Source organism: Diplotaxodon limnothrissa, linkage group LG8 (assembly GCF_057381915.1).
Source record: "Diplotaxodon limnothrissa isolate DT_005_m linkage group LG8, D_limnothrissa_male_GT1.1, whole genome shotgun sequence".
Classification (NCBI taxonomy): domain Eukaryota; kingdom Metazoa; phylum Chordata; class Actinopteri; order Cichliformes; family Cichlidae; genus Diplotaxodon; species Diplotaxodon limnothrissa.
Window position 1 is genome coordinate 32,269,476 of NC_140603.1, and position 25,754 is coordinate 32,295,229.

The following is a 25,754-nucleotide window of genomic DNA, read 5'->3' on the forward strand; positions in this document are numbered from 1 at the left end:
TCCATTTAAGGATTTAAACATGGCGGTGGGTCTGCAGGATTACAGACCGCACGGGCAACAGAATGAAATGAGTGCTTACATAAGAAGATTAACTCCAGTCCATCCACACACACACACACACACATGTGCCAGCTCCTGTAATCTCACGAACACAACGTCACAGCGGTAAAGTCTCTGCTGCTTCCAGCTGTTTCTCCATTTTTTCAAACCTGCAGCCACTGTGACACAGACGGGGAGGTTTTCAGCTCACACAGGTGAGCTGGGGTCACTCAGCTACAGGTAAACTGTTTCTTATAAAATGCTGTTAAAGTTTCAGCAACCATACATGAAGGATGAGGGTCGTTCACATGTTCTTACAGGCTCTGGTATCCGCTCACACAAGCTGAAGCTGGGCCAGATGTTCCTGCCTGGTTCAGGCGGCTTGTAATGATACCGTGATGAGCTCAGTGTAAGAGCAGTGCAGGCTGCGAGAGCTCACTTTAATCATCACAACAACAGTAAATGTCTGACTCTCTCTCTTCCTCCTTCATCGTCCCATGATGTCACTGAATGAGAGAGGGAGAGAGAGAGGGGTGGAGCGAGCTGCAGGCAGGCTGAAGCCTCTCTGAGCTCGTCTCTTTGTCTGAGCGGAGCCAACATGATGGAGCCTCCGAGTCCCAGCGTGGAGCTCCAGAGTCTGCAGCCGGGCCAAGGTCAGTGTGTGCGTCTGCTGTCGTCACATTGCGAGGACGCAGCAGGTAGAACAGTCCAGTTAACTTATACTTTTATTTCTAAACTTTATTTAAAGTGCAGAGTTCCTGCTGCACTCTGATTGGTGGGTTTGTCCGAACTTTGGCTGGTTTTAGACTCCAAAGCTTCAAACTGACTCAGTGTGCATGAATGTGAACTCGGAGAGGAGCCGGCTCTTAGCTCGGGGTTTAAAGTCTGCAGGTCAAAGGTAGTGATGGACTCACGGGAAGCAGGAAGACTGCACTGCTGTGGTCGAGGCGTTCAGGGGAACCGGAGCGAGCAGGAAAACGAGCTGCTCTGCTGCTTCTGTTGTTCTGATGAATCATTGCTGTCACATGACGGACTCCAAACACTTGACTGTAGAAGAAGAAAAGTTTGAACAGAGAGACTGGGCTTATTCACATTTTGTACTTTAAACAAGCCGAGACTGAAATTAAACGTTAATTCAAACATGGTGAGAGCAGCGGGGTCAGGAATGTCGTGACCTCTGCGTGGACATGTTACCTTTCCTGTGGCAGGCTTGATTTAATCCAACAGTCCAGATGGGATAACAGCATCTGCATTAAAGCTTGATAATCTCTGTGGTGGACAGCTGCATACTCACAGTCTGCACTCGAGCAGAAGCTTCCTGGTTTCCACCTGAAGTCAGAGCTCTTCTGACCAATCACAGCTTTGCTCAGACATCAGCTGATTACAGCAGAAGTACCAAATATTAATGATTACCCCAGTGAGGGTAAGTTTTCTAGGCTGAAGGCAAAACCTGAACTACTTCAACTCAAAGAGCACTTTATTAGGAACACTTGCACAGTCTGTTAAAAGAGCTATGAATATGCTTTTGGATGGATGGATGGATGGATGGATGGATGGATGGATGGACAGATGGATGGATGGATGGATCGATCCTGTGTCACTGTTACCTTGGCTACCCGCACTGCCACGCTGTCATCATGGCTGACCTCAGGACAGTTTCACCACAGTAATCTGAAAGTGTGTACAACAACAACAAGGCATCTTTTGTTGTTTCCGTTTCTGACGCCAAGCCTCTAAGACGAGGAGTCACATGACCTCTGGTGACTTCATGTAAATGCAGGTGATTTGTGTGTCCTGCAGGCACATGAGGTCTGGCTGTTGCTTCGATTTGAATGAGGATGTAAATGTGGCCAACAGAGCAGAGTGAACCTGCAGCGTTCACAGGAAGTCCTGAAAGCTCCTGTAAGAACGTCGGGAGTGCAGCTCCAGTACATAATCCATAATGGTTTCATGTGTTTCAACAGAAATAACCATAAAAATAAATGTAAGCACCAACAGCTGGTTCTATCCCTGTGCTGCACAGGTCATGGGAATAAAGGAAATCCCAGACTGTGACATCACGGACACCTGACAGTGCAGTCCCGGCACTCGGTCAGAGCTGTGATCTGTGTTTGGTGACGGGCTTCATCTGAACCTGCAGAGCGGCCTCTGTAGACTGAACTCTGGCAGCAGCTTCAGGCTGCTGGGTCTGCAGACCACTGTGGCTAATCACCTTCCCAGGAGCAATGAATAGATGCTTCACCTCCTCCATTCACTGGCAGGATGGAGGGATGAGGAGGAGGAGGGAACACTTTCTGCTCGTGCTCTCTTTTCTCAGCTGATGAACAAAAGTGAACATTTTCCGGTGTTGGGAGCAGAGAAAAGCTGCTGGTGTGGAGCTCGGAGTCCAAACTGGAGCGAGTGATTCAGTGATACGAGTTTAAAATCATCCTGGACAGGCTGAAATCAGATCACACCTCAGCGTCATCGCAATTTGGTCCTCACAGATCGATTATTTGATCATCTGCACCAGCACCAACCGCTCTGTACGTGAGTGAAGGGCAGGTGTGATACAGGTGTGATACAGGTGTAATACAGGTGTGATACAGATGTGATCCAGGTGTGATCCAGGTGTGATACAGGTGTGATACAGATGTGATCCAGGTGTGATCCAGGTGTGATACAGGTGTAATACAGGTGTGATACAGATGTGATCCAGGCGTGATCCAGGTGTGATACAGGTGTGATACAGATGTGATCCAGGTGTGATCCAGGTGTGATACAGGTGTAATACAGGTGTGATACAGATGTGATCCAGGTGTGATCCAGGTGTGATCCAGGTGTGATACAGATGTGATACAAGTGTGATACAAATGTGATCCAGGTGTGATCCAGGTGTGATACAAGTGTGATCCAGGTGTGATCCAGGTGTGATACAAGTGTGATACAGGTGTGATCCAGGTGTGATACAAGTGTGATACAAATGTGATACAGATGTGATACAGGTGTTTCTGTGCTCCGTTTGTAGGAAATGAAGCACATATCTGTTAGGGCTGCTCAATTAATCGAATTTTAATCACGATTACGATGTGGGCTTTCAACGATCATTAAAAATGACTGAGCCGATTATTAGCCCCTCCCTCGTGCTTTACTCTCGCGCTGCGCTGTGGCAAATAAAGTGCACCTCTCTGCATTTCCGACGCGTGTCACAACAATTAAGAGGACCCAAGGGAAGCTCGGAAAGCTAAGAAGTTATTTGGGGAGGAGAGTGACTGCCTTTGGTTGAAAAGAGAGGTAAAAAAAAAAACTTCAGTGGTGCGGAAACATTATGGGTTCTACTTGACGTGGATCAAGTAGACATAGTGTGTAAACTTTACTACGGTGTCATAGCTGCGCCACAGAGCAACACTGCAAAGTTCACTAAAGGTAGATGTTTACATTTTTCATTTATTTTTTTATATCCGGTTGTTCAGTCTGACGTCACTAGCCGTGTCTGGACCTAAACTCCGCTGCAGGTCCATATATCAAACAACCACTATGGCATTACTGAGAGTTGAAAAACTGTCTAAAGTCTTTCATCTTTAATAAAATGATCAGCGTTCTGCTCTACCAGGTGTAACAATTGAGTTTAACATCCAGGCATCCATGAAAACGGAATTTATGACATTTAACGGAGTTAGAAGTTAGCAGGGAGTTAGCTCGCTAGCTTCTATCTAAATACAATATAGCATGTCCTGACTGCGGGGTTTTGGAAACAAATTAAAACGTACAGCTCTGTTATCACTTCCAGCATAAATGAAGACAGAAAACTAAACAGCAGTGACGTTTGTAGGGTTACTGACGTTTGGCTAGCTGGTATATAATGATGTGCTACGTGACCGCTAGCGACGCAGCTATGTTAGCATAATATAAACAAGCTAACTTTTTTTCCACTCGATAAAAGTTAACGTGAGTGTTCTCGGTGGTCAGAAACAAATGTAATCGCATGGCAGGATGCTGTAAAAGGACCAAACTTCAGCCAGGAGAACAACTGAGATAATCCATCCACAATACGAGGTTAGTCATTCATATACTGCTGCATGGGCTGGGCTGTAGTTACATCCTAAGGTTTTAAAAACTGAGCTTAAATAAATGATTAGCGGTAATAAAAGCCGAGGGAGGTCAACAGTGATCACTGACTGTTTTAGGAGCTTTTTGAGATCAAATAGAAGAAAATACAAAACATTAAACATGTTAACAACACAAAAGCCATATTAAACGCAGACTACTTTAGACCCGGAAGTAGGATTCGTCGCGTCATCACTGAACAACCGGATTGCAAACATTTGCACTGTTATCAGTATTTGCACACTATTTTATATTATTTTTTAAAGTCATTATTCAATACATTGTTATTGTTAACCCTTTAAATCCCTGTAGAACCGGAACAGCGTAAGCTAGCGCAATAATTTGTTTTGCATATGAAACCGGAGGAGTTGTACTTACATCTTATGCCATCAGCTTCCTTCTACATATAGCTTTGCAAAAATTGCATAAAAAGCGCTTGCAGGAACAAAAACATAATATTCCAGAAACACGCTTTGCCGAGCCAATCATTTTCATTTTCACGGAAAATGTAGTTGTTTTTTTTAACTTGTAGGCCTTAAAAGCCTATACTGGTGTTTTTATAAGTCATGTTTGACTCTATACTTTTCTGAATAGTTTCTGGGATGCTTAGAACTCAAATTGCTCTGCTGGAAATAGTCTATTTTGATGCACATGCTGTTTTCTTTGCAAATTTGCATCATAGGATTGTTTTTTGTTTTTCCTGCAGTATATAAAAATTGGTGTACCTCCAAAATAAAACTATGAAGACACTCAAAATAAATTTCCTGTTGTTGTAAACTATTTTTTGCAACTTTTTTGTATTTAAAGTTTTGAGGGATAAACCTCTTAAATTTCCCCAAGTAGAAATATATGTAAAAACAAAAACGATTTTCAATTTTTTTGTAGTTTATTGCACTTTTTTGTAATTAATGTAATTACTATGGACTTAATGCATACATATTATTAAAATATGGGCTATAACAGTTGTATTGATGTATAGCAACTTGAAATGCTCCCAAAAATGGCACTACAGCATGTAAAAAAATAAATAAATAAAATTAAAAAAATAATATAAGCTCTGGCGGATTTGGTTCTATGGTAGGTCTTAAAGGGTTAAATAAATATCGTCAAATAATCGAGATCTCAATTTCAGTGAAAATAATCGTGATTATCATTTTTGCCATAATCGCGCAGCCCTAATATCTGTACATGTCTGGAGCAGGTATGTCACTGCTGTCTGAGCTTTTCGCAGTTCAGGTCAACAGTGACTGTAGTAAAATACTCGGCCCATAATATGTGACTGACAGTGTTTCAGGCTAGTTCGATCTCTGCTCTCTTCCACACCGAGCGCTGCTGGACTCAGAATAAGAACCTGCCAAAGCTGTCGACCCTCAGCCATAACACCGACCTGCAGTAAAGGCAGCAATGAGCTTCCTGTGAATGAACGGCGACGCACTGAGTGTGTGCGGAGGAGAGATGTATACTCAGGAGGGGTCTGATGTAACTCGAATCTGAGCTCAGTGCACATGTTAGAGTCCAGAAGAAGCCGGCGTTCAGGTTTTACTGCTTTGAGTGAATCTGCGGCCGGCGTCCGTGAGCAGAGCGGTCAAATTAATATCACACCTGGAAGCTCCTGCAGACACTAACGTCCTCTAATCCTCACTCTAAGAACAAAAACTGATGAGTCCTGCACTTCAGAGCCACTCGATTGTCCTCACTCAGCGAGGCAGGAGTGACCTTTGACCTCGAGACTGTAGACTTCTGTTCTCTCCATGTGGCCCCTGCTGTGTTTGGACTGCCCTGATGGAGGGTTTTTATCTCTGGGGCTGCAGTCTGAGCTGTCCTCGCCTCTTCAACGGGCTCCTTGTTCAGCCTGAGCTCTCAGCGTCTCTGCTGACTGAAACCTTTTGTCCACCGAGGCTGAAAAGATGCAGAACACAAGGAGGGAGGGTAGGAAGGATGAATGCAGAGACGGAGCAGGCCGGCGTGGAATCAGCTTGAAGTGGTCCTGTGATCAGAACCTCCGGCTCGGGCAGTTTATGGACTCTGTCCTCTGATTTTTAGCCTTTTTTATTCAGCTCTTTGCTGTAGATGCACATCAGAGCTGATGGTGATGTCCTCAGAGTCACATCAAACGTGAACATCGGAGTTTCAGGTCTGAGTTCAGACTGATCGCCTCCTGGCGACCTGGAAAAGCTTTGAATGAATTCATATAAAACTCTGTAGCGTGGGCTCAGGTTGACTTCATGACCTAAAAAGCCTCACAGCTTAGAAACTGTGATTCATATAAGTGTGCTGTCTTCTCTGTGCTTGTGAATATAAAGAAAGTACCTCTGACCTCTCCTTCAAGGTCATCAGACTGATCTGAAGGTCAAGGTGTTAATGATGCTGTACAGAGAGATGAGGACATGTCAGGATACTTTCTTTGTTATTTGACAGGTTATAGCTACGTGTACAAAGCTCTCAGACCTCTGTAGCTGTGGTGCAGACAGGGTTAGGGATCGATCTGCTGATAGAAAAGCTCAGTGAGATGCAGCTGTGAGTGCTGATGTGGGTCACAGATTTCACAGGACTGCAACCTTTGATGGGTTAATCTGTCGCTGTGACTCTGTATAATCTGCTTACATCATGAGCCCCCCCTCGTGGTCTTTTTAATCTGTGACCAGCAGCTCAGCAACATACTTTAAGCTTCAGGATTCGGCCGCTCGTATCTGTGATGTCATCCTCTCAGTCGGTGCCCAGAGCAGCAGCTTCACCTCGCAGCAGCCCAGTACAACCACAGGGCAGCACTCACTGGTTTCTGGTTTCCACTCTCAGTGTTTTTCTCTCATATTGGTGTTTGGAAGTTAGCACATGCTAAACTCAGACAGCTGCCAAATAACGTCCCACAAAATCCTAAATTTCACTCAGCACATCTGGAGCTCCGCCTTACAGTGTTTATTTATCGGATAAAATAAGTTAAATGTTACTGTTATTATTGGCTGGCCGGAAACAGCGGGGGTGTCCGGAGGTTGCATCCACCAGCACAAACCGCTCTGTACGTGAGTGAAGGCCTTCGTGGTCTAAGTGGACCAGGTCGTCCGACCGGAAGTGAGCGACTGTGAAATGGGACGGTCTAGTCTTCAGAATTACGTCACGAGCTCTCGGTGGAGTGAAACTCAGCCGTCTGCTGCTTGCTTTCTAAAATATAACCGGATGCTGGCGTAAACTCTCGACCGTCTCGCACTTTGTTTAATCAGTTTTCTGTTTGACGTTTATTCAGCTGTGTGAAAACTCCGGGGGACCCCTCCCGAGGGATTAATGAAGTTAAATTTAATCTAATCGAATAACTTCAACCTCATCCAAACCGATTTACTCATGAATAAATAAAACACTGAAAAAAGCCAAACAATAACATTTTTAAGTTATCAAAGTGACTCATATATCATGTTTAACCCGAGTAGCGAAAGACCGCGGGGTTTGAAGACGGCTCAGATATTTGAAGTTTACACAGCTTCATTCTCACCTGAAAATATGTTAAAAGTTTTTTTGCGACCCAGAAAGAGAAATAAGAGTAATATTAAAACTAAGCAGCTGCCGCCATTGGAGACTGGAGTTGGCTGGGCTGCGCTATGAATTCTGCGATATGGTTTTTCAATTTTGTTGTCCGGGTGGAAAATCGGGAGAAATTCGGGAGAGTGGTGGCTCCGGGAGAGGAGGGGCACTGAAATTTGTGATTCTCCCAGAAAAATCGTGAGGGTTGGCAGAGGCGTTACAGCTGGAGTTTTGTTTTTTGTCTGTGTTTGTGCAGGCGCACAATCTGCAGACAGCGACATCGGGGACGTGGACGACCTGCCGGTTCCTCAGCAGATCCGGATCACCAACATCACCTGCGATTCGTTCAAGATCAGCTGGGACATGGACAGCAGGGGCCGAGATAGGATCACACACTACTTCATCGACCTCAACAAGAAGGAGAACATGAGCTCCAACAAGTTCAAACACAAGGTGGGTCTGCAGAGCCGATCCTGGGCGCTCTGACTCTGCTTTAGACGATACAAAGCAAACGAACCGGTCGAGCCGAGTACTTTTTGTTTTCCAGGATGTGCCCACCAAGCTGGTGGCCAAAGCAGTTCCCCTGCCGATGACAGTGAGGGGCCACTGGTTCCTGAGTCCTCGCACAGAGTACACCGTGGCCGTTCAGACGGCCGCCAAACAGCCAGACGGAGAATACGCCGTTTCTCGATGGAGCGAGATCATTGAGTTCTGCACTGCAGGTTAGACGGAAGCCTCTCAGTCCAAAAACCACACCTCTCCTCGCTACTCGTGCACACTGATCCCTTTGGATCGATTTGCAGGTTAAAGCATCACGAGGATCGTCTTTGAGCTAATTTACTATCACACTGTTTTTAGTCCCACTGATAAAATAGAACCATAATTTGAAAAATTCCTTTGCAGTCGCACTATGGACTAACATAACTCATCAGCCTAAACATAGGCTCAATGTTGAATGTCTGAGTCTGTGCATCTGCAGATTACTCCTCCATCCACCTGAACCAGCTGCTGCAGAAAGCAGAGGCGATCGCTGGCAGGATGCTGCCGTTCACCATCTTCTACAGAAACCAGCAGAGGGAGTACTTCCAACAAGACAGGTGCGCCCCGCTCAGTGACCAAAACCCCGAGAGGGTTCTCCGTACAGCTGTGCTTTAGCCCTGTGTGTCATTCCAGAGATGCTCAGTCCTGCTTCTTGCTGCCGACGGTGAAAGACAACAGCGGCAGCCACGGGTCCCCCATCAGCGGCAAACTGGAGGGGATCTTCTTCAGCTGCAACACAGAGTTCAACACAGGGAAACCTCCCCAGGACTCCCCCTACGGGCCGTATCGCTTCCAGGTACCGTTTAGACCAGGGGTCGGCAACCTGCGGCTCTTTAGTCCTTATACTGCGGCTCCGCGTGGTTTGGGAAAATAAATTAGAAGTATTTAGCTGAAGTGTAATTTATTTATGTTAGTTCTTTTTTAACTTGTAGTTCTGAATTGGAAGATTATTGTGATATTGAAATATAAAAATAAAATTATATTTTATTATTTTTTCATCGCTCATAATAAGCGTCACACTCGCTGAAGCCGGTGTACCCGCCTAAACGCCGTGCATTTATCGAGACTTTCAACCCCAGGTAGGCCAATTATGGACCTTCGGATCCACATTATGTCAGCAGCTCCACCGTGAACTATGTTAAAAACAAACACGCTCACGCCTCACAGACGACAGCTTACAGTCCTGCGATGAAGATGAAAGCCCCGATTTACAGACGCTGTGCGCAGAGGTTCAGGAGCAGAAGTCCCATTGTAAACATATCACAGCAGACCCGACGATGTTTGCATGAACACGCTTTACAGCATCTCTTTATCGACCACTTTTCACACACGGTTGCTGTACACATACAGCCGGCTGTAGCTTCTCAGCTCACAGCCCGACACACACCAACACAACAGCACAGATAGCACAGATGTAAAGGCAGCGAGGCGTGATTGCGGGTGCCGCTCAGGTGCGTCGCCTCCCCTGCAGCGACGCTGCAGACCACGCCCCACCACACACATTAACCAGGGAAAATACATATTTACGCAGAATTTAACAAATATGTATTTTTCATTTTTTAGCAGCATAGAGCTTTTTTGCCAATTATTTTTTAAAAGTCAGGTCAAGGCTCCAAAAGCCCAAAGGAGATATAACAGTTTTTGTTTGCTACATGGATCATTGTAGTTCAGCTGGGTGTCTCTATTTTGGTTATATTTCTTTAAGAGTTCAAAATTTGTTAATTACATAAATAAAATGTAATTTTCTCTGTAGCACTTCAAGGATTTCATAAGCAACACACCTTAGTTGTTCACACAAAGCATAAAGGTAAAAACAAACAATATATACAGTATTGTCTTTATTTTAGAAGTCAAAAAGTATTTGCGGCTCCCAGTGTTTGCTTTTGCGTGGAAACCGGGTCCAAATGGCTCTTTCGGTGTTAAAGGTTGCAGACCATCGGCCCCCAAGCCCTGGGCCATTGGCCAATACCGTTTTTTACCGGGCCGCGAGAGTTGAGGCTTGGGTGTGAAATGTATGGTTTTCAGGGTTTTTACCGTTTTTCTGATTCAGACCAACTCACGAAGCTTGGATGATGACATCTCCCCTCTTTTCCACTAAAGCGTGTTTGTTGAAGGGCGCTTCATGTCTTTGTGTTCCTCGAGCAGGAGCCGTCCTCATGGCCTGTTTCAGAAGACATGGCTCTACATCAATGTTACTGCTGTTGTAAAACAATGATATCTCAGCTGACATGTTGTAATGGGAACTAAAAGCTGGATTTAACAGCTATGAATTCCTGTAAACTGTCTGTTTGCTACTTACAAATACTTATATAAATAATAAATATGTTTACCCCCAAATCTGAGGCGTGATAGAATTTAAAGACAATAAAAGGCTGCCAGCCTGTTGTAAAACAGAATTTTTGATTAGATTAACTGTAAATTAAATTAAGATTTTAAGAAGTATTCAGTCCAAAGTTAATAGTGCTTCCTTTTTAAAACTCTGTTTTCTTGCCGTGTCTTTGCTGCTCTGGCTGTTGAACCTCACCGTGTCCGCCTTAAACCACTTTTTTAGGTTCAAAATTAAAATGTGAAAAAATTGAACGCTTTCACTTTTTACTGATATTTTATGTCACAGAAAAGTCAAAGATTACAAAAGTCTGATATTTTTATTGTTGCAAATTTGATTTAAAAAGTAGTCAAAATAAAATGAATTTAAACTGACTGTCACTGCTGTGATTAAACAGGAAATAAACATTTATTCTTCAAACTCAATAAATTTGTGGATATTTGAAAAAATATATACTTTTTAAATTATTATTATTATTATTACTATTTTCTTTAATTTTACCAAGTTGGGTAAATAACTTTTAAAAGTGCACAAAAATATGAAACACACCATTTTTTGTTTCTGTACAGATCCGAGCAGATGTCCTCTTCAACAAGACCACCAACATGTACTTTGGGGATTTCTACTGCATGTACACGTCGTACCACTACGTGATCCTGGTCCTCGCTCCTGACGGCTCCAAAGGAGACGCTTTCTGTAAAGGGAGGCTGCCAGCCCTCGACAGGTCCGACAACCGCTTCTTGACCTGCACCGAGGAGGAGGACGGCTCGCTGTCTTTCCGTCACGCTCAGGATGTCAACCTGGAGGTGATGTACACGGAGCCGGTGGATCTGAGGCTGGGAGCGGTGTCACAGATCAGCGGGCACCAGCTAATGAGCCTGTCCACCGCGAATGCCAAGAAAGACCCCAGCTGTAAGGTCTGCAACATCAGCGTAGGACGTTAGCGACTCTTCAGACTGAAATAACCATCTCGTTTGCATAGCAGCTAGCAGCTAAGCTACTAACTGAATTTACCTGCCACGCTCTGGCTCGTTACTGTGCCTCGCCTGTGCAGCGGCACACTACGAGCAACATTTGCTGTCTATTGTGACAGTGCCCTCTAGTGGCCACATCATTATGACGGAGGCAAAACAGAGGCAGGTGAAGAAGCAGCAGAGCCAGAAGTTGAGATGAGCTCGGGGTGGATGGATGGGTGGAGAGGAGGAGCGAGCTGTTTGTTTTTTAGCTGCAGGTTTAGAATTGTAATCAAAATGGAAACGATATCAGAGCATTAACAAAATACTTGTTTTAACTCAAAGCTAATCGAGTTGGCGTTCCTCACTGCATGGATGACTGCACCTTTCACAGTCGGCTAAAACAGAGACTCTGATGTGGCTGAAAGCAGATGCATCCTCAGTCATGTTTCCTCTCCTTCTTCATGTCCTCGTCACCTTCACATGTTTTCTGTCCACCGTCTCTGACAGGAAGCTGCAGGCAGGAAGCTCGCAGCACTTTTATCATGTGACTGATGGCTGAAGTGGACTTTACAGATTAACTGCTTCAGAGGTTTTATACTTTGGTAATCTGATGAAGATTTTTCCTGTAATTAATTCGTTTTTTAACTGAATGCTTTACATTCCTGTTTTCCTCGTTTGTAGACCCCAAACATCACCAAACTTAATCTACTAATTAAAAACATTGAAACTACAGCTCCCAGAATGCTTTGAGTGTGTTGTTCGTGTGTTATTGGGAAGGGTGAGTTAGCAGTCAGCCGGTGTCTTTGTGACATTGAAGCAAAGTCGTGTCAGCTGTAAGCGGTGTGATGCTATTTTTAGAGGAAACAAGAACATGCTGCTGATTCTGAAAGGCTCCAGAAACCAGGAATGTGACATTAAAGGGTTAACGACGCACTCACAGTCCAATATCTATGTGATCTTTATTATTTTATCTTTGGGGTGGGACTCAGTTTCTGAGAAGTTACTTATTGGTTGGCTGATTATGCCGAGGAAAGAAAACAGCTTATTTATGACAGGAGACGTGTGGACAGAGCTCCTGATGGTGCACCTGATGGTGTGGCTGTGGAGCTCAGGTAGGACTCGCTCTAAAAACACTGAATTTGAAGCCTCACATCAACAAAAAAAAATCATCATTGGCCTGACTTTGGCACAAAATAGTGTTTTAACTTTTTATCTGGAGTCTTGGAATAAATGACATCACTGAGAAAAGCAGATAGCGGTTATTTAAAATGCAAAACTGCAAATATAATATAAATATAATATAATATAAAAATGACTTTGTGCTGGATAACAGTTGAGAAAATCTGAATCTGAAATCCTGGTTTCATGTACAGTTCAGTGAGCTCAAGATGCTTTTCAGTGTAAATCAGGGGTCGGCAACCTGTCTGATGATGAGTGCATCTAAACGTTCCTCAGAAGTCAGTGTGCCGTATGATGCATTAGCATTAAATGTAATAACGCTCTATATGAACAGTTACACACGTTATAGGATCATATTTGTTCACAGATGTTTGCAGCTGTCAGCGAATAGTTATCAGATAGTTTGAAACAAAAAAGACTTTTTATCCACAACAGCAAATGCAAATGCTATTTATGGTCTCCTCACAACAATGATAGGAAAAATAAACGGGGCCAGTATGGCATGTTTGTTAACACAGAGACACACATGTTACTGTGATCTCTGGGCTCCCAGTGTCCAGCATTCAGAGGCTGCCTGAGGACTCATGTGGGAGAAAACCTGCTCACACAGACATGTGGAGCCAAACACTGTCAGTAAGGCCTCTGCAATGTCCTGAAGAGTTAAACTTGTCAGGTAGTGACGTCCAGCAGGTGAACATGCAGCTCCATGAACACGCACAGCTGTGGGTTCCAGCTGCCCCCCTCTCCCTGTTAATGCCCTACCTGCCCCCCGGCAACACTTTGCTAGACCCGCCCCTGCACAGTTACCAGCTGTCAGCTGCTTAGAAAAGGATCCTGGTGTTATTTGTCTCTCAGAAACAGTTCATAACTTCAACTCATCCATGTCACCTAAAAGGTAAACCTGTTTCTCCATCACAGCTCTGATGGTTCAGTAAGGACATCTCCTGGTTTCATCTTCATGTTTCCCTCTCACCACATAACCAAACCATATCATGACCAGCAGCTTTCCAGCTGTGGCTCCAGCAAACATCAGCTGATACTAGAAACTAATATTAAATAAATTCTAACAACAGCTGATCAAGCTTAAACGTGCTGCTGTTGTTTAGCGCGACATCCGCTGGTTTCTTCTTTCTGGCGCAAAGTGGGAGATAAATAAACGAGAGAGAAAAGCCGATCAGCTGATCACTGATCAGTTTCATGATTGAAGTAGCAACAGGAGAGAGAGGGGAGAGGATGAGAGGAGAAGAGGCACGGTTGGCAGCTACTAACTAACCTTATGAATAAAATAAAGCTCACTATCAGTAACATCATAGCACCACCCAGCTGTATAGAAACTCCGTCATGCTAGCTAGTAGCAGTACGAGTTATTGTAACTGACTGTAAAAAGTCAGCACAACGAAAATAAACTAAACTTGGTTCATATCTGACCCAGATAGACTGCAGCTCATAACTTCTTACCTGGAGTTCAGTTCACCGCCTCGGGTCTCTGCTCCTCCTGCCTCCCCTCCCTTCATCCACCTGCTGGACTCTGTGGAAGCTCCGCCACAGCCACCAGCAAACAACTGAGTTGTTTTTACACATCTGCCAGCATCTGGCCAATCCACCACCTATAATACCGTTGCAAAAAAAAAAACATCATCGGCCCATAAAAACGTAAAATCACCACCATTTGCCCGGTATGCCTGATGGCCAGTCCCGCTATGGCGTGCCAGCTGTGGCACGCGTGCCCAGGGTTGCCAGGGTGTAAAGGATAAGGAAGACGTCAACAGTCGGTTGCCCCCCGGTGAGCACGAGGTGACGCTGGGACGGAAAATCCTGAAATCACCAGCAGAACCAGAAACTTTTGAATGTTTTACTAAATGATTGCACGGTATCAAAATGTCTGTGGTGGTTCTCCGTCATCCAGATCATCCAGGACACAGGCGGGCCCTGTGGCGTACAGGTGAGAATAGGAACCAGAGAAGCTGCAGAAGCAGCATGATGTTAGGAAACAGTGATGAGTGAATGTCTGCAGGATAACTGAGCGTCACCTGATGTTTGTGTTTGATGCCAGCTGTTGTTCTCCTAACATCTAATGTGACGGCTGAGTGTGTCTCATCAGATCCAACAGTGTTTGTCATCAGACTGCTGCTCCTGCTGCTGCTCCTGCTGCTGCTCCTGCTGCTCTTCATCTCTGCCGTCTGTTTCAGCCATAAGGTACCGTGCACACGTCTGCTGATCAGAAGACGCTCTGGAACGAAGCTCTCGGCCCGTTTGAAGAGAGCGGCGACTCGCTGACTCACACCTGTGTGCTGCTGTGTCTCTGCAGGTCACCGGGAGGCAGGAGCCCCGCCCACAGGAGGACCCGGAGCTGGATGGTTAAAGCTGGCAGTGTCCAGAAAAGCAGGCAGCTCAGCAGCGCCTCCACATGGTGGAGGAAGTGTTTGCATCCTTCACCACCGTGTGAACATGAACTGCAACCACAGTAAACTGTAATTACATCATCAGCTCATATATTGTTTTGTTTTTTTTTGTTTTTTACACGCTGGAAACATGAAATGCGTCCCTGCTCTGATCCTGGCGACACCTTTCCTGCATCCCAGCGTTCCCTGCGAGTAATCCACGGCCACATGCTGAAAGGCTGAGATATTACAGCCTGCGACTCAGACACAGTCGATATTATCGCACATCTGTTTGATCAGAACACAAAACTGAATGATGTCAAAGAAATTTTACCACTAAAACTTTTTTCATCACATATAAATATTTGTAAATATCCTAAATGTTCTTTTTAAACTGTTCATTAAAGGTGTCCAAGTGTTTCACACAAACTCTAACGTGACTCACAGGAGAAGTGTCCTCTCTCATGTTTCCTCTCCTTTATCTCCTCATCACCTTCGTGTGTTTCCTCTCTGACAGGAAGTTCTGAGCAGCTTTGTCATCTGACAGCTGACGTGGATCATGTTACGCGCTGAGCAGCATTAACTTAAAATCAGAGGATGAAACAGGAGAACCTGAAAGAGATTTTTCAGCCAAACTCACCTGAGTTTGTTTTAATCTGCTGCGTGAAAAACCGACCAATCAGATTACAGATGCTAGAACTTCAGATAGCCGACTGACCGCAGCTAAACTCAGCATCTGTGTGATCAGATAAATGCGTCAGATCTTTCCTGCAGCTGTCACACACTTTATGAAGGTTAACCCTTTATAATCTGCTCTGGATCTTAAACCTGTGATTTTAGGCTAAAAGAACTTTCACTGAAATATTTAAATGTGCTCTTGTGTGTGTCTGAGCCCACAACACTCACCAATATAATATTAGTAATTCATGTTTTGGTGAGATTTTCAAGAACAGGTTTAAAGGTGATTTGACAGAGAAACTCTGAACCGTAGTTCTAGTACGTAAGCTGGACCCAAAAGCAAACAATACGCAGACACGCACACAAAACAAACGCTATTCTTTTAACTAAAGGTGACCAACCAAAGGGAACGCGCTGCTTTATCGCTGAACAGAAGAGACCGGGAAATAAACGACACGGGGACGCCGTGATCAGGACCGTGGGAGGCTGCAACAGAAAGGGGAGAGAGTTACTGGAGAGCAGGGAGATAACGGCATACACCAGGGCTAGGACTATTTATCTTACGATCAGTTGGCTGATGAGCAGATAACAGATGAAGAGGAAACAGCAGTTTATTAGCAGAGAGCTGAAGAGTCGGACAGACAGAGAGGAGACGGACGTGGACCTGACATGGATCACCTGCTGCTGGTTCTGCTGCTGCTGTGGGGCTCAGGTAGGACTCTGCAACATCAGCCTGCCCTGTTTGTACTGGTTTACATTAATATTATACACAACAAGAGGCAGGCATGAATCTAAACCTCTTCAGATCCGTCTGAGTCCATTTGTTGTATTTTTACAGACATTTTAAGGAGATGTATTAGAAATGAGCCAAGGGCAAGATACTGGATCACAAGTTTCTCTCTTCATCTTTCTGAAAATGTGAATCTTAGTTAGAAAACACTAGAATGGGTGAATGAAACACATCGTATACATCTTTTGAGTGCTCGAGTAGAAAAGAGATGTACAGCTACGGCTGGAATTTTTCCAGAAAACAATTACAAATGTTTTGGTATTTTTGTCCTTTATCAACACAAAAATCAGAACAGAGTTTGGCAGCTTTCCACAAAAGACTCAAAAACTGGTCTGGACAAAATTATTGGCAACCTCAACTTAATATGTGGTTGCACGCCCTTTGGAAAAAATAACTGCAGACAATCGCTTCCTGTAACCATCTACAAGCTGGTTGCACCTTTCAACAACTTTTCTTTTACAAACTGCTCAAAGTCTCTCAGATTTGAAGGGCAACTTCTCCCAACAACAATTTTGAGATCTCTTCATAAATGGTAAATGGCCTGTATTTGTATAGCGCTTTTACTAGTCCCCCCCCAAGGACCCCACAGCGCTTTACACACCCAGTCATCCACCCATTCACACACGGGTGGAGGCAGCTACAGTTGCAGCCACAGCTGCCCTGGGGCAGACTGACAGAAGCGAGGCTGCCATATCGCGCCATCGGCCCCTCTGGCCAACACCAGTAGGCGGTAGGTGAAGTGTCTCGCCCAAGGACACAACGACCAAGACCGTCCGAGCCGGGGCTCGAACCGGCAACCTTCTGATTACAAGGCGATTCATAAGTGTTTAATCAGATTTAGATCCGGACTCATTGCTGGCAGCACTTTGTCTCCAACCTCTCCTGGGCGCTTTTAGAGGCATGTTTGGGGTCGTTGTCCTGCTGGAACACCCATGACCTCTGATACAGACACAGCTTTCTGACACTAAGCCCTGCATCGCAGACCAAAATGTTTTGGTACTCTTCAGGCTTCATGATGTCCTGCACACAGTCAAGGCTTCCAGTGCCAAAGGCAGCAAAACATCTTAGAACCTACACCTTGTTTGAGTGTAGGTACTGTGTTCTGTGCTTCATAGTAGAATGATGAGCTGGGTCTCATCTGCCACATTCTCCAGGAAGGATTTTGTCTTCCTCAAATACATCTTGGCAAAATCCAGTCTGGCTTTTTTACATTTCTGTGTCAGCGGGGTCCTCCTGGCTCTCCTGCCATAGCGTTTCACCTCGTTCAGATGTCGATGGATGGTTCGAGCTCACACTGTTGCACCCTGAGTCTGCAGAACAGCTTGAATTTGTTAGGAAGTTCATTGAGGCTGTTTAGCCACCATTCAGACTATCCTTTGCTGCAGTCTTTAATCAGTATGTTCTCTTCAAAGGTCTCCGTCCCTAATGGTGGATATCTGCCAAGGCTCTGGAAGGCTTCTGTCTCCACTGTGGTTGGCAGCAAAGGCAACAGAGGCTTTGAGTGCTTTATATTTGGTTTTCTTTTCCATTTAAATTCAGCTGCGTTTTCCAGCTGCCTCTATCGAAACAGAAGCTCCTACTGCCTAACACATGACAGTTTAACAACATATTTAAAATGTTCCACTGATACAAATAAATATCCTGCTTATGTTTGTGTGTGTTTGCACATTTGTAGCTTAGTTAGCGCTTTGGGGTCCATAGGGACTAAGTAAAGAGTCCCTATGCAGAGCTGCAGAAGTTCAGATGTTCACCGGGAGTAAGCAGGACAGTCAGGATCAGAAAAGAGTCCATCAGACAGCTCAGAGTGGAGATACTGGACAAAGGATGGAGAAAAAGAAGAAAAGCTTAGCGAAGATTCACGGATGTAGTGATGGAGGAGATGCTGTTGGTCTGACAGAGGAGGATGCTGGGACAGGAGGAGGTGGTTGCATGTTATCTGCTAGCAGCTGAAGGAAGTAGCAGAGCTGTTATTCCTTTATTACATCTTTCTTTTCCATGATTTAAATAAATGTAATAAAGGGTTTCAGTAACATCCCCAAACTGTGCTGCCGTACTGAGTATAGTTCTGTGAGCGACTGTTCACGTTGTTCAACATGCTTTGAGACAACAGGTGTAAATTCTTTGACTTGGGTCGGTGACTCTGATAGCTCAAGTGTTGGGCTGCTATCTGAAGTTGGAAATGATTTTATCGTTAACCATGGGGGTGGAGGTATTATTTCATTTACAGTTAAGTTTAAACCGTAGAAATATCTGGAAATTTCCCTCATTTTTGATCAAATCATAAAAAAGCTGCTTTATCAGAATCAGAATCAGAAAGGGGTTTATTGCCAAATGTTGAGCAGGTTTACAACATTAGGAAATTGCTGCGGTGCTTCAGTGCAAACATAGTGTCATAGTGTTTATCGACCTCACTGTAACACTTATAAAAAAATGGTAAATGGCCTGTATTTATATAGCGCTTTACTAGTCCCTAAGGACCCCAAAGCGCTTTACATATCCAGTCATCCACACATTCACACACTGGTGATGGCAGCTACATTGTAGCCACAGCCACCCTGGGGCGCACTGACTGACTTATCTCTGTTACTTTATTTATGTCGTAATATGGCATGTTTCATTTCCGTGTGTGATTCCTTATAACAAAATATTATAGTTGCTGTTGTTTTTTCCAAATCACAGAACACTTTTGTCATTTAGTAACTTGTAATTGTATCTTTAATAACCACTTCAGTTGTTGTTTGATTCCTGTTAATGTATTAGTTGGTGATCAGAGGAGTGTGAGGTTTCTCAGGCAGCAGATGGGTCTGTACCGACTGTTAGAGCGAATTGTTAAATGTTGTTATTTTTGTGCTTACAATTGTTTCAAGCTGCATGATCAAAGACATTCTGAATGGTGGGGTGGGGGGTTATAGTGTTAACTGCAGGCACATTCTATATAAGGAACGTCACTTCCTGCCCTTTGTGGGCTCACCTGTGTTTGTATATGGTAAACCGTTAGAGGAAGCTAAGCTAAGGGGTGAGGGGAGATGACGCCTTTGTGATCACCAGGAAGACACACACACACACATGCCCGCACATGCATACACACACAGTGCTTTTGACTTTACAACACACCACATGGGGTTTACAGTGGGGCTCTGTGTCATTTCAATAAAAAGGCTGAAGCGAAGGCTGGAGTCGGAGTCATCTGAGGTCGAGGGCCGAGTGCTGCTCTGAGATTCCCACCGAGCTTCACTTGCGCGAGTTAAAACAGATCGATCGCTGTTTTGTCTTGCTTTGTTCACGGGAATAAGTCTCTGAGTCAGCGACGTCTATAAGTTTAGACCTAACACCGACCTCCCAGCCTGCTTCTCTCTTCAGAAATTTATTTGGTCTTCTCCTGTATCCCATAATCCTTTGCTGTGTTTCAGGTGTTCGCTGTGAAACAGCCAAAGTTGACCTTGTGATGTTGGTGGATGAGTCTGGGAGCATCAGCAGAAATGACTTTGATAAAATTCAAACGTTTCTTGTTGCCATCGTCAGCGGCCTCAACATTGGTCCCGATGCAGTCCAGATCGGTAATGTTTTCACTGCCAGTCATACCATTACTATGATATTTAACACGGTTAATTTCAAAAGTACTTTAACTTTGTAAAAAAAAATACCACACATACATAAACTCCCCTTAATCATTGTGCTTTTAATAATGTGTAATTTGTACCAAGTGCTAATAACTATCGTGTTTGAATGTGTGAATGTTTGAATTTGAGTGACGAGCTCTGTGTGTCCTTGTTGTTTTACACATTGCTTCTGAAGGTCTGACTTTGTTCAGCACCAAAGCAAGGACAGAGTGGCACCTGAACACCCACCAGACCAAACAAACCCTGCTGAGGGCCATAGAAGAACTCAAAAAAACTGGTGGGAGCACCAAGACAGGTGAGCAAGCAGCATATTACCCAGCCTACAGGAGGTTGTCACCAGAAGGTGCTCCAGAGGTGATCATTGAACCAGGCTAAAAAGTTTCATCCCGGACAATCAGAATCTGATACGAAGATTATTTCTGAAAAAGTATCTGCTGCACAATAAACAGAGAAATCCTTCACAAGTAGACAGAAGTACCAAAACAGGCACACATGCACTTTTTTAAATCCCATTTTGAAGTGATAGTTTAAAAAGAAACACAAAAAGCATAAATTATTACAAATAACAAAGACTAGACATTCAAAAGATCCTGGCATGAAATCATACACGTTTATGTACCGTATTTCCCGGACTACAAAGCGCACCTGAATATTAGCCGCACAAGCTAAAATCAGGGGAAATCCTGTTTTGTACATACATTAGCAGCACCTGACTAAAAGCTGCAGGTGTTTCAATGTTGACTTATCATATGTAAGAGAATATGCACAAAGCGAATTGTCAGGGAAGAGATGGCTGTTTGGAGACACACCCCTTTCATTAATATTTTGAAAAACAAGTTATGGGTACATACTTGCATAACTTTTTAGGTATATGTACAAGTAGTGGTAATTACAAGTACGAAACATGTACTGTGCTTCATAAATGAGTAACAAATGTAGTACATAACAATAACCTACAGCACACCAGAAAAATAGATCCGGCCTACCTTTTAGGCTCAGGTGCAGTGACACGGCTTTAACAAGAAGAAAAGTCAGTCATTCACCACCATCTTTCTTTTCTTCCTGCACTGAAACCACCAAAGTCCTCTTCTCCAGTGTCGGACACGAACAGGCTCAGGGTGGCTTCATCATCCACTCTCCGCTTCTCTCCTTTGTTGTCACTTTCAAAACCAAAGAAATCCTCGTTGTCAGTGTCAGAGTCGAACACCCTCAGAAGGGCCGTGGCGGTGTCCTCCTCTCCATCATGCAGCAGTCCAGCCCTTCAAAATCCGTTGGTGATCGTGGATGTTTTCACACTTTTCCACGCTGTCAGGTTCCACCGGTGGAGTTGGGCATAACTTGCTTTTCGCAAGTTTATCGCCGCTGGTCATCCACGCCTCCCGCTGAACGCGTAGCGCTACTTTGAAGTTTGTTTTTCGCGCTACTTGTACAGCACTATGTTGCCTGGCGGATGGACATGTGACCAACATACCACTCTTGAACCCCGATACTGTGTGTCTGATCACATGCCCTTCCGCCAGGCAACGTAGTGCCGTACAACAGCGGAACAAACAAAACAAATCCTCTTACGATATGACAAAAATCACGGACAATCCATAGAAAAGCCGCACCTGACTAAAAGCCGCAGGGTTCAAAGCTTGTGCAAAAAGTAGCGGCTTATAGCCCGACAATTACGGTATGTAGAAGTTGATTTTAGAAATCTGAACTTACAATAAATCACTAACAGGTGCATCATGTAGCAGTGACAATGACAATAATCCATCTGTGGACGTGCTTTGAGTGAAACTGCCACAGTCTGTTTACCCTTGGATCCACATGGACAAACTAATTTATCGGTTCTCACAGAAGATTAGTAAAAACTGGGGACATCGCTACAGTGAACCTCTAGTGTTGGCTAACCTCGCTGACTCGATAGTGTAGAGTAGTTACTGTTGTTTTCCAATAATGAGCAGCACAGCAGGACATCGATCCTCGTGGCTGTGTGAGGGTGTAAGCTGTGTTAGCATACAGGGAGTGCAGAATTATTAGGCAAGTTGTATTTTTGAGGAATAATTTTATTATTGAACAACAACCATGTTCTCAATGAACCCAAAAAACTCATTAATATCAAAGCTGAATGTTTTTGGAAGTAGTTTTTAGTTTGTTTTTAGTTTTAGCTATTTTAGGGGGATATCTGTGTGTGCAGGTGACTATTACTGTGCAGAATTATTAGGCAACTTAACAAAAAACAAATATATACCCATTTCAATTATTTATTTTTACCAGTGACACCAATATAACATCTCCACATTCACAAATATACATTTCTGACATTCAAAAACAAAACAAAAACTAATCAGCGACCAATATAGCCACCTTTCTTTGCAAGGACACTCAAAAGCCTGCCATCCATGGATTCTGTCAGTGTTTTGATCTGTTCACCATCAACATTGCGTGCAGCAGCAACCACAGCCTCCCAGACACTGTTCAGAGAGGTGTACTGTTTTCCCTCCTTGTAAATCTCACATTTGATGATGGACCACAGGTTCTCAATGGGGTTCAGATCAGGTGAACAAGGAGGCCATGTCATTAGTTTTTCTTCTTTTATACCCTTTCTTGCCAGCCACGCTGTGGAGTACTTGGACGCGTGTGATGGAGCATTGTCCTGCATGAAAATCATGTTTTTCTTGAAGGATGCAGACTTCTTCCTGTACCACTGCTTGAAGAAGGTGTCTTCCAGAAACTGGCAGTAGGACTGGGAGTTGAGCTCGACTCCATCCTCAACCCGAAAAGGCCCCACAAGCTAATCTTTGATGATACCAGCCCAAACCAGTACTCCACCTCCACCTTGCTGGCGTCTGAGTGGGACTGGAGCTCTCTGCCCTTTACCAATCCAGCCACGGGCCCATCCATCTGGCCCATCAAGACTCACTCTCATTTCATCAGTCCATAAAACCTTAGAAAAACCAGTCTTGAGATATTTCTTGGCCCAGTCTTGACGTTTCAGCTTGTGTGTCTTGTTCAGTGGTGGTCGTCTTTCAGCCTTTCTTACCTTGGCCATGTCTCTGAGTATTGCACACCTTGTGCTTTTGGGCACTCCAGTGATGTTGCAGCTCTGAAATATGGCCAAACTGGTGGCAAGTGGCATCTTGGCAGCTGCACGCTTGACTTTTCTCAGTTCATGGGCAGTTATTTTGCGCCTTGGTTTTTCCACACGCTTCTTGCGACCCTGTTGACTATTTTGAATGAAACGCTTGATTGTTCGATGATCACGCTTCAGAAGCTTTGCAATTTTGAGACTGCTGCATCCCTCTGCAAGATATCTCACTATTTTTGACTTTTCTGAGCCTGTCAAGCCCTTCTGTTGACCCATTTTGCCAAAGGAAAGGACCTTGCCTAATAATTATGCACACCTGATATAGGGTGTTGATGTCATTAGACCACACCCCTTCTCATTACAGAGATGCACATCACCTAATGTGCTTAATTGGTAGTAGGCTTTCGAGCCTATACAGCTTGGAGTAAGACAACATGCATGAAGAGGATGATGTGGACAAAATACTCATTTGCCTAATAATTCTGCACTCCCTGTATGCCCAAACGCTGAGTGAAAACAAACTGGTGACAGAGCTGAGAGGAGTCTTCATGCCTCAAACATACGGAGCTGTCTGTGCATTATAGTGCTGTCTAAAGGGTGAGCACTCAACTGCCTCAGCCCTGAGCAGCGACAGCTGTTATCGGGCAGTTGGAGCAGCGTGTAACATTATTGAGTACTAACATTAGTTTCATTTAAAGCCTTCTTGTTTAAATATGTCATTTGATTCATGGTTGACTTTCTACTTTGTGTGTGTGTGTGTGTGTGTGTGTGTGTGTGTGTGTGTGTGTGTGTGTGTGTGTGTGTGTGTGTGTGTGTGTGTGTTTAAAACCCATGATTGGGTTTTAGTCCATGACCTTTGAAACTCTTGACATGCTGATGTCACTTTCTGCCATCATACAGGAAAAGCTCTGGAGCACATCCTCCATAACCAGTTTAAACCCAGGTTGGGAATGCGTCCAGACTCCAGAAGGATTGCCGTTCTGATCACAGACGGGGAATCCCAGGATAAAGTACTCCTGCCTTCAAAGAACCTGAAACACAATGACATCGAGGTCTATGCTATTGGTGATTGAACCTGAGTACACATTTCTAAATAATATTTTGAACTGTGTACACCACAACAGTCTCGTTCAGAGCACACCACACTACAGAATACTGCAAAAGCAATGCAAGCGTTTCCCAGGAACCCATAGATAGCAGGGCTTACTTTCCATGTGCACTGAGAATCTCTGCAGCTGCATTCTTCTGAAACTAAGCAGAGATTACAGTCCTGTACACTCCACAATTAATCCTGCTGCTTCTATCAGCAGTTGCATCATCAATAAACACTAGTAACTCAGTTCCTAACGGCTGCCAGAGCCCAACAAAGGACCTCCAACAGGCCACTCGACTGCACATTTCTGGCTGTCAGAAAAAACGATGTCCTTGTTTTCACAGAAATTTGAAGTATCTGTATCAGATAATCACCAGTTTGTTTAATGCACAATGAGACTAAAAATAAGAAACTATCGGCTGTCAGTCAGGTTTTTGTCTAAAATTTAACAAAACAGAGTTGATAGACTTTCCCAAACATGTTCAGGTGTTTTAATAAGTTCTTATCTTTCAGGTGTGCAGGGTGCCAGAGAGAGTGAGCTAAAGGTCATCGCCTCTGATAATGACCACGTGTACTTTCTCAAGGATTTCAAGTCCCTTAACGGTATCATCAGAAATATCACCATCGACCTCTCAAAAGGCTCAAATAACTTAGGTAAGTAAAAGTCCATGATTCCATCCACCCAACATCCACCCAGTTCACCCGGATGAACTGGCCACAGAGAGGGAAGTCTGGATGTCTCCTTTTAGGCTGCTGCCCCCATGACCAAGCCTCGGTAAAGCAGCATGAAATGCATGGTTGGAAATGTCCCATAGCAATGATCCAGAAGCACCTGGATCAAACGACACAGTCGTGTGTCTTCTCCGTCCCCGCAGGAAACTTCCATGCAGCCTTGAAGATCATTGAGAAGATGAGGAGCTGGTCCAGTGATCCACAACGAGGAAGACAACTGCATTGTTCCTCATGAGTCTGAGCGTTGATTCATGAGGAACACGAATCACATGCTGGTGCAAACTCTTCATAGAGACTGAGGAGTGTGATCTGTGGGCAGCTAGCTTGACTCAAGGTGTTAATTCATCACAGTAAAGCAGGATCAATCAATATGTTGATCAATTATTAAAATAATTTACTAAGAAGGAGTAAAAACAGAGACACTAAAGGTTTTAATCCACATTTAGCGGTTTTACACTCGTGCAGCTGACGATCTTACAATGTTCTTCTTTTTTGGGCTAAAATGTTTTTTGGTGGTGACAGCTCTTAGTGTTTGTTTACAATAGAAATATGTTTAGAAACATTCTGCAAGAAAAACATCAATAAAAACATTAAAACGACATCAAATGAAAGCGAGCATCCAACTATTCCTCTGATCGTACACGGCAGTCCTGGTTTTACTCTTTATACACACACACACACACACACACACACAAACACAGACACACACACACACACACACGCACGCACGCACACACACACACAC

At 44.2% G+C, this 25,754-nt stretch overlaps 2 protein-coding genes across 3 annotated transcripts; both read left to right on the forward strand.

The window, feature by feature from the left end:
• Positions 1 to 637: 637 nt before the first annotated feature.
• LOC146627455 (phytanoyl-CoA hydroxylase-interacting protein-like) lies at positions 638 to 11,448 on the forward strand. 2 transcript variants are annotated; one of them, XM_085361119.1, is made up of 6 exons: positions 638 to 698; positions 7,895 to 8,091; positions 8,186 to 8,360; positions 8,618 to 8,735; positions 8,794 to 8,974; positions 11,074 to 11,448. In XM_085361119.1, the coding sequence occupies exons 1-6, from the start codon at positions 638 to 640 to the stop codon at positions 11,446 to 11,448; spliced, it is 1,107 nt and encodes a 368-aa protein (XP_085217245.1). The 2 variants fall into 2 exon arrangements, with proteins under 2 accessions (XP_085217245.1, XP_085217246.1); XM_085361120.1 differs by having other exon boundaries at positions 638 to 692; positions 8,812 to 8,974.
• A 4,919-nt stretch (positions 11,449 to 16,367) lies between these two features.
• LOC146627456 (collagen alpha-1(XII) chain-like) lies at positions 16,368 to 24,939 on the forward strand. Its single transcript, XM_085361122.1, has 5 exons — positions 16,368 to 16,410; positions 19,899 to 20,045; positions 20,284 to 20,403; positions 24,085 to 24,249; positions 24,791 to 24,939. Exons 1-5 carry the CDS (start codon positions 16,368 to 16,370, stop codon positions 24,937 to 24,939), a joined length of 624 nt encoding a protein of 207 aa, XP_085217248.1.
• Positions 24,940 to 25,754: the final 815 nt, after the last annotated feature.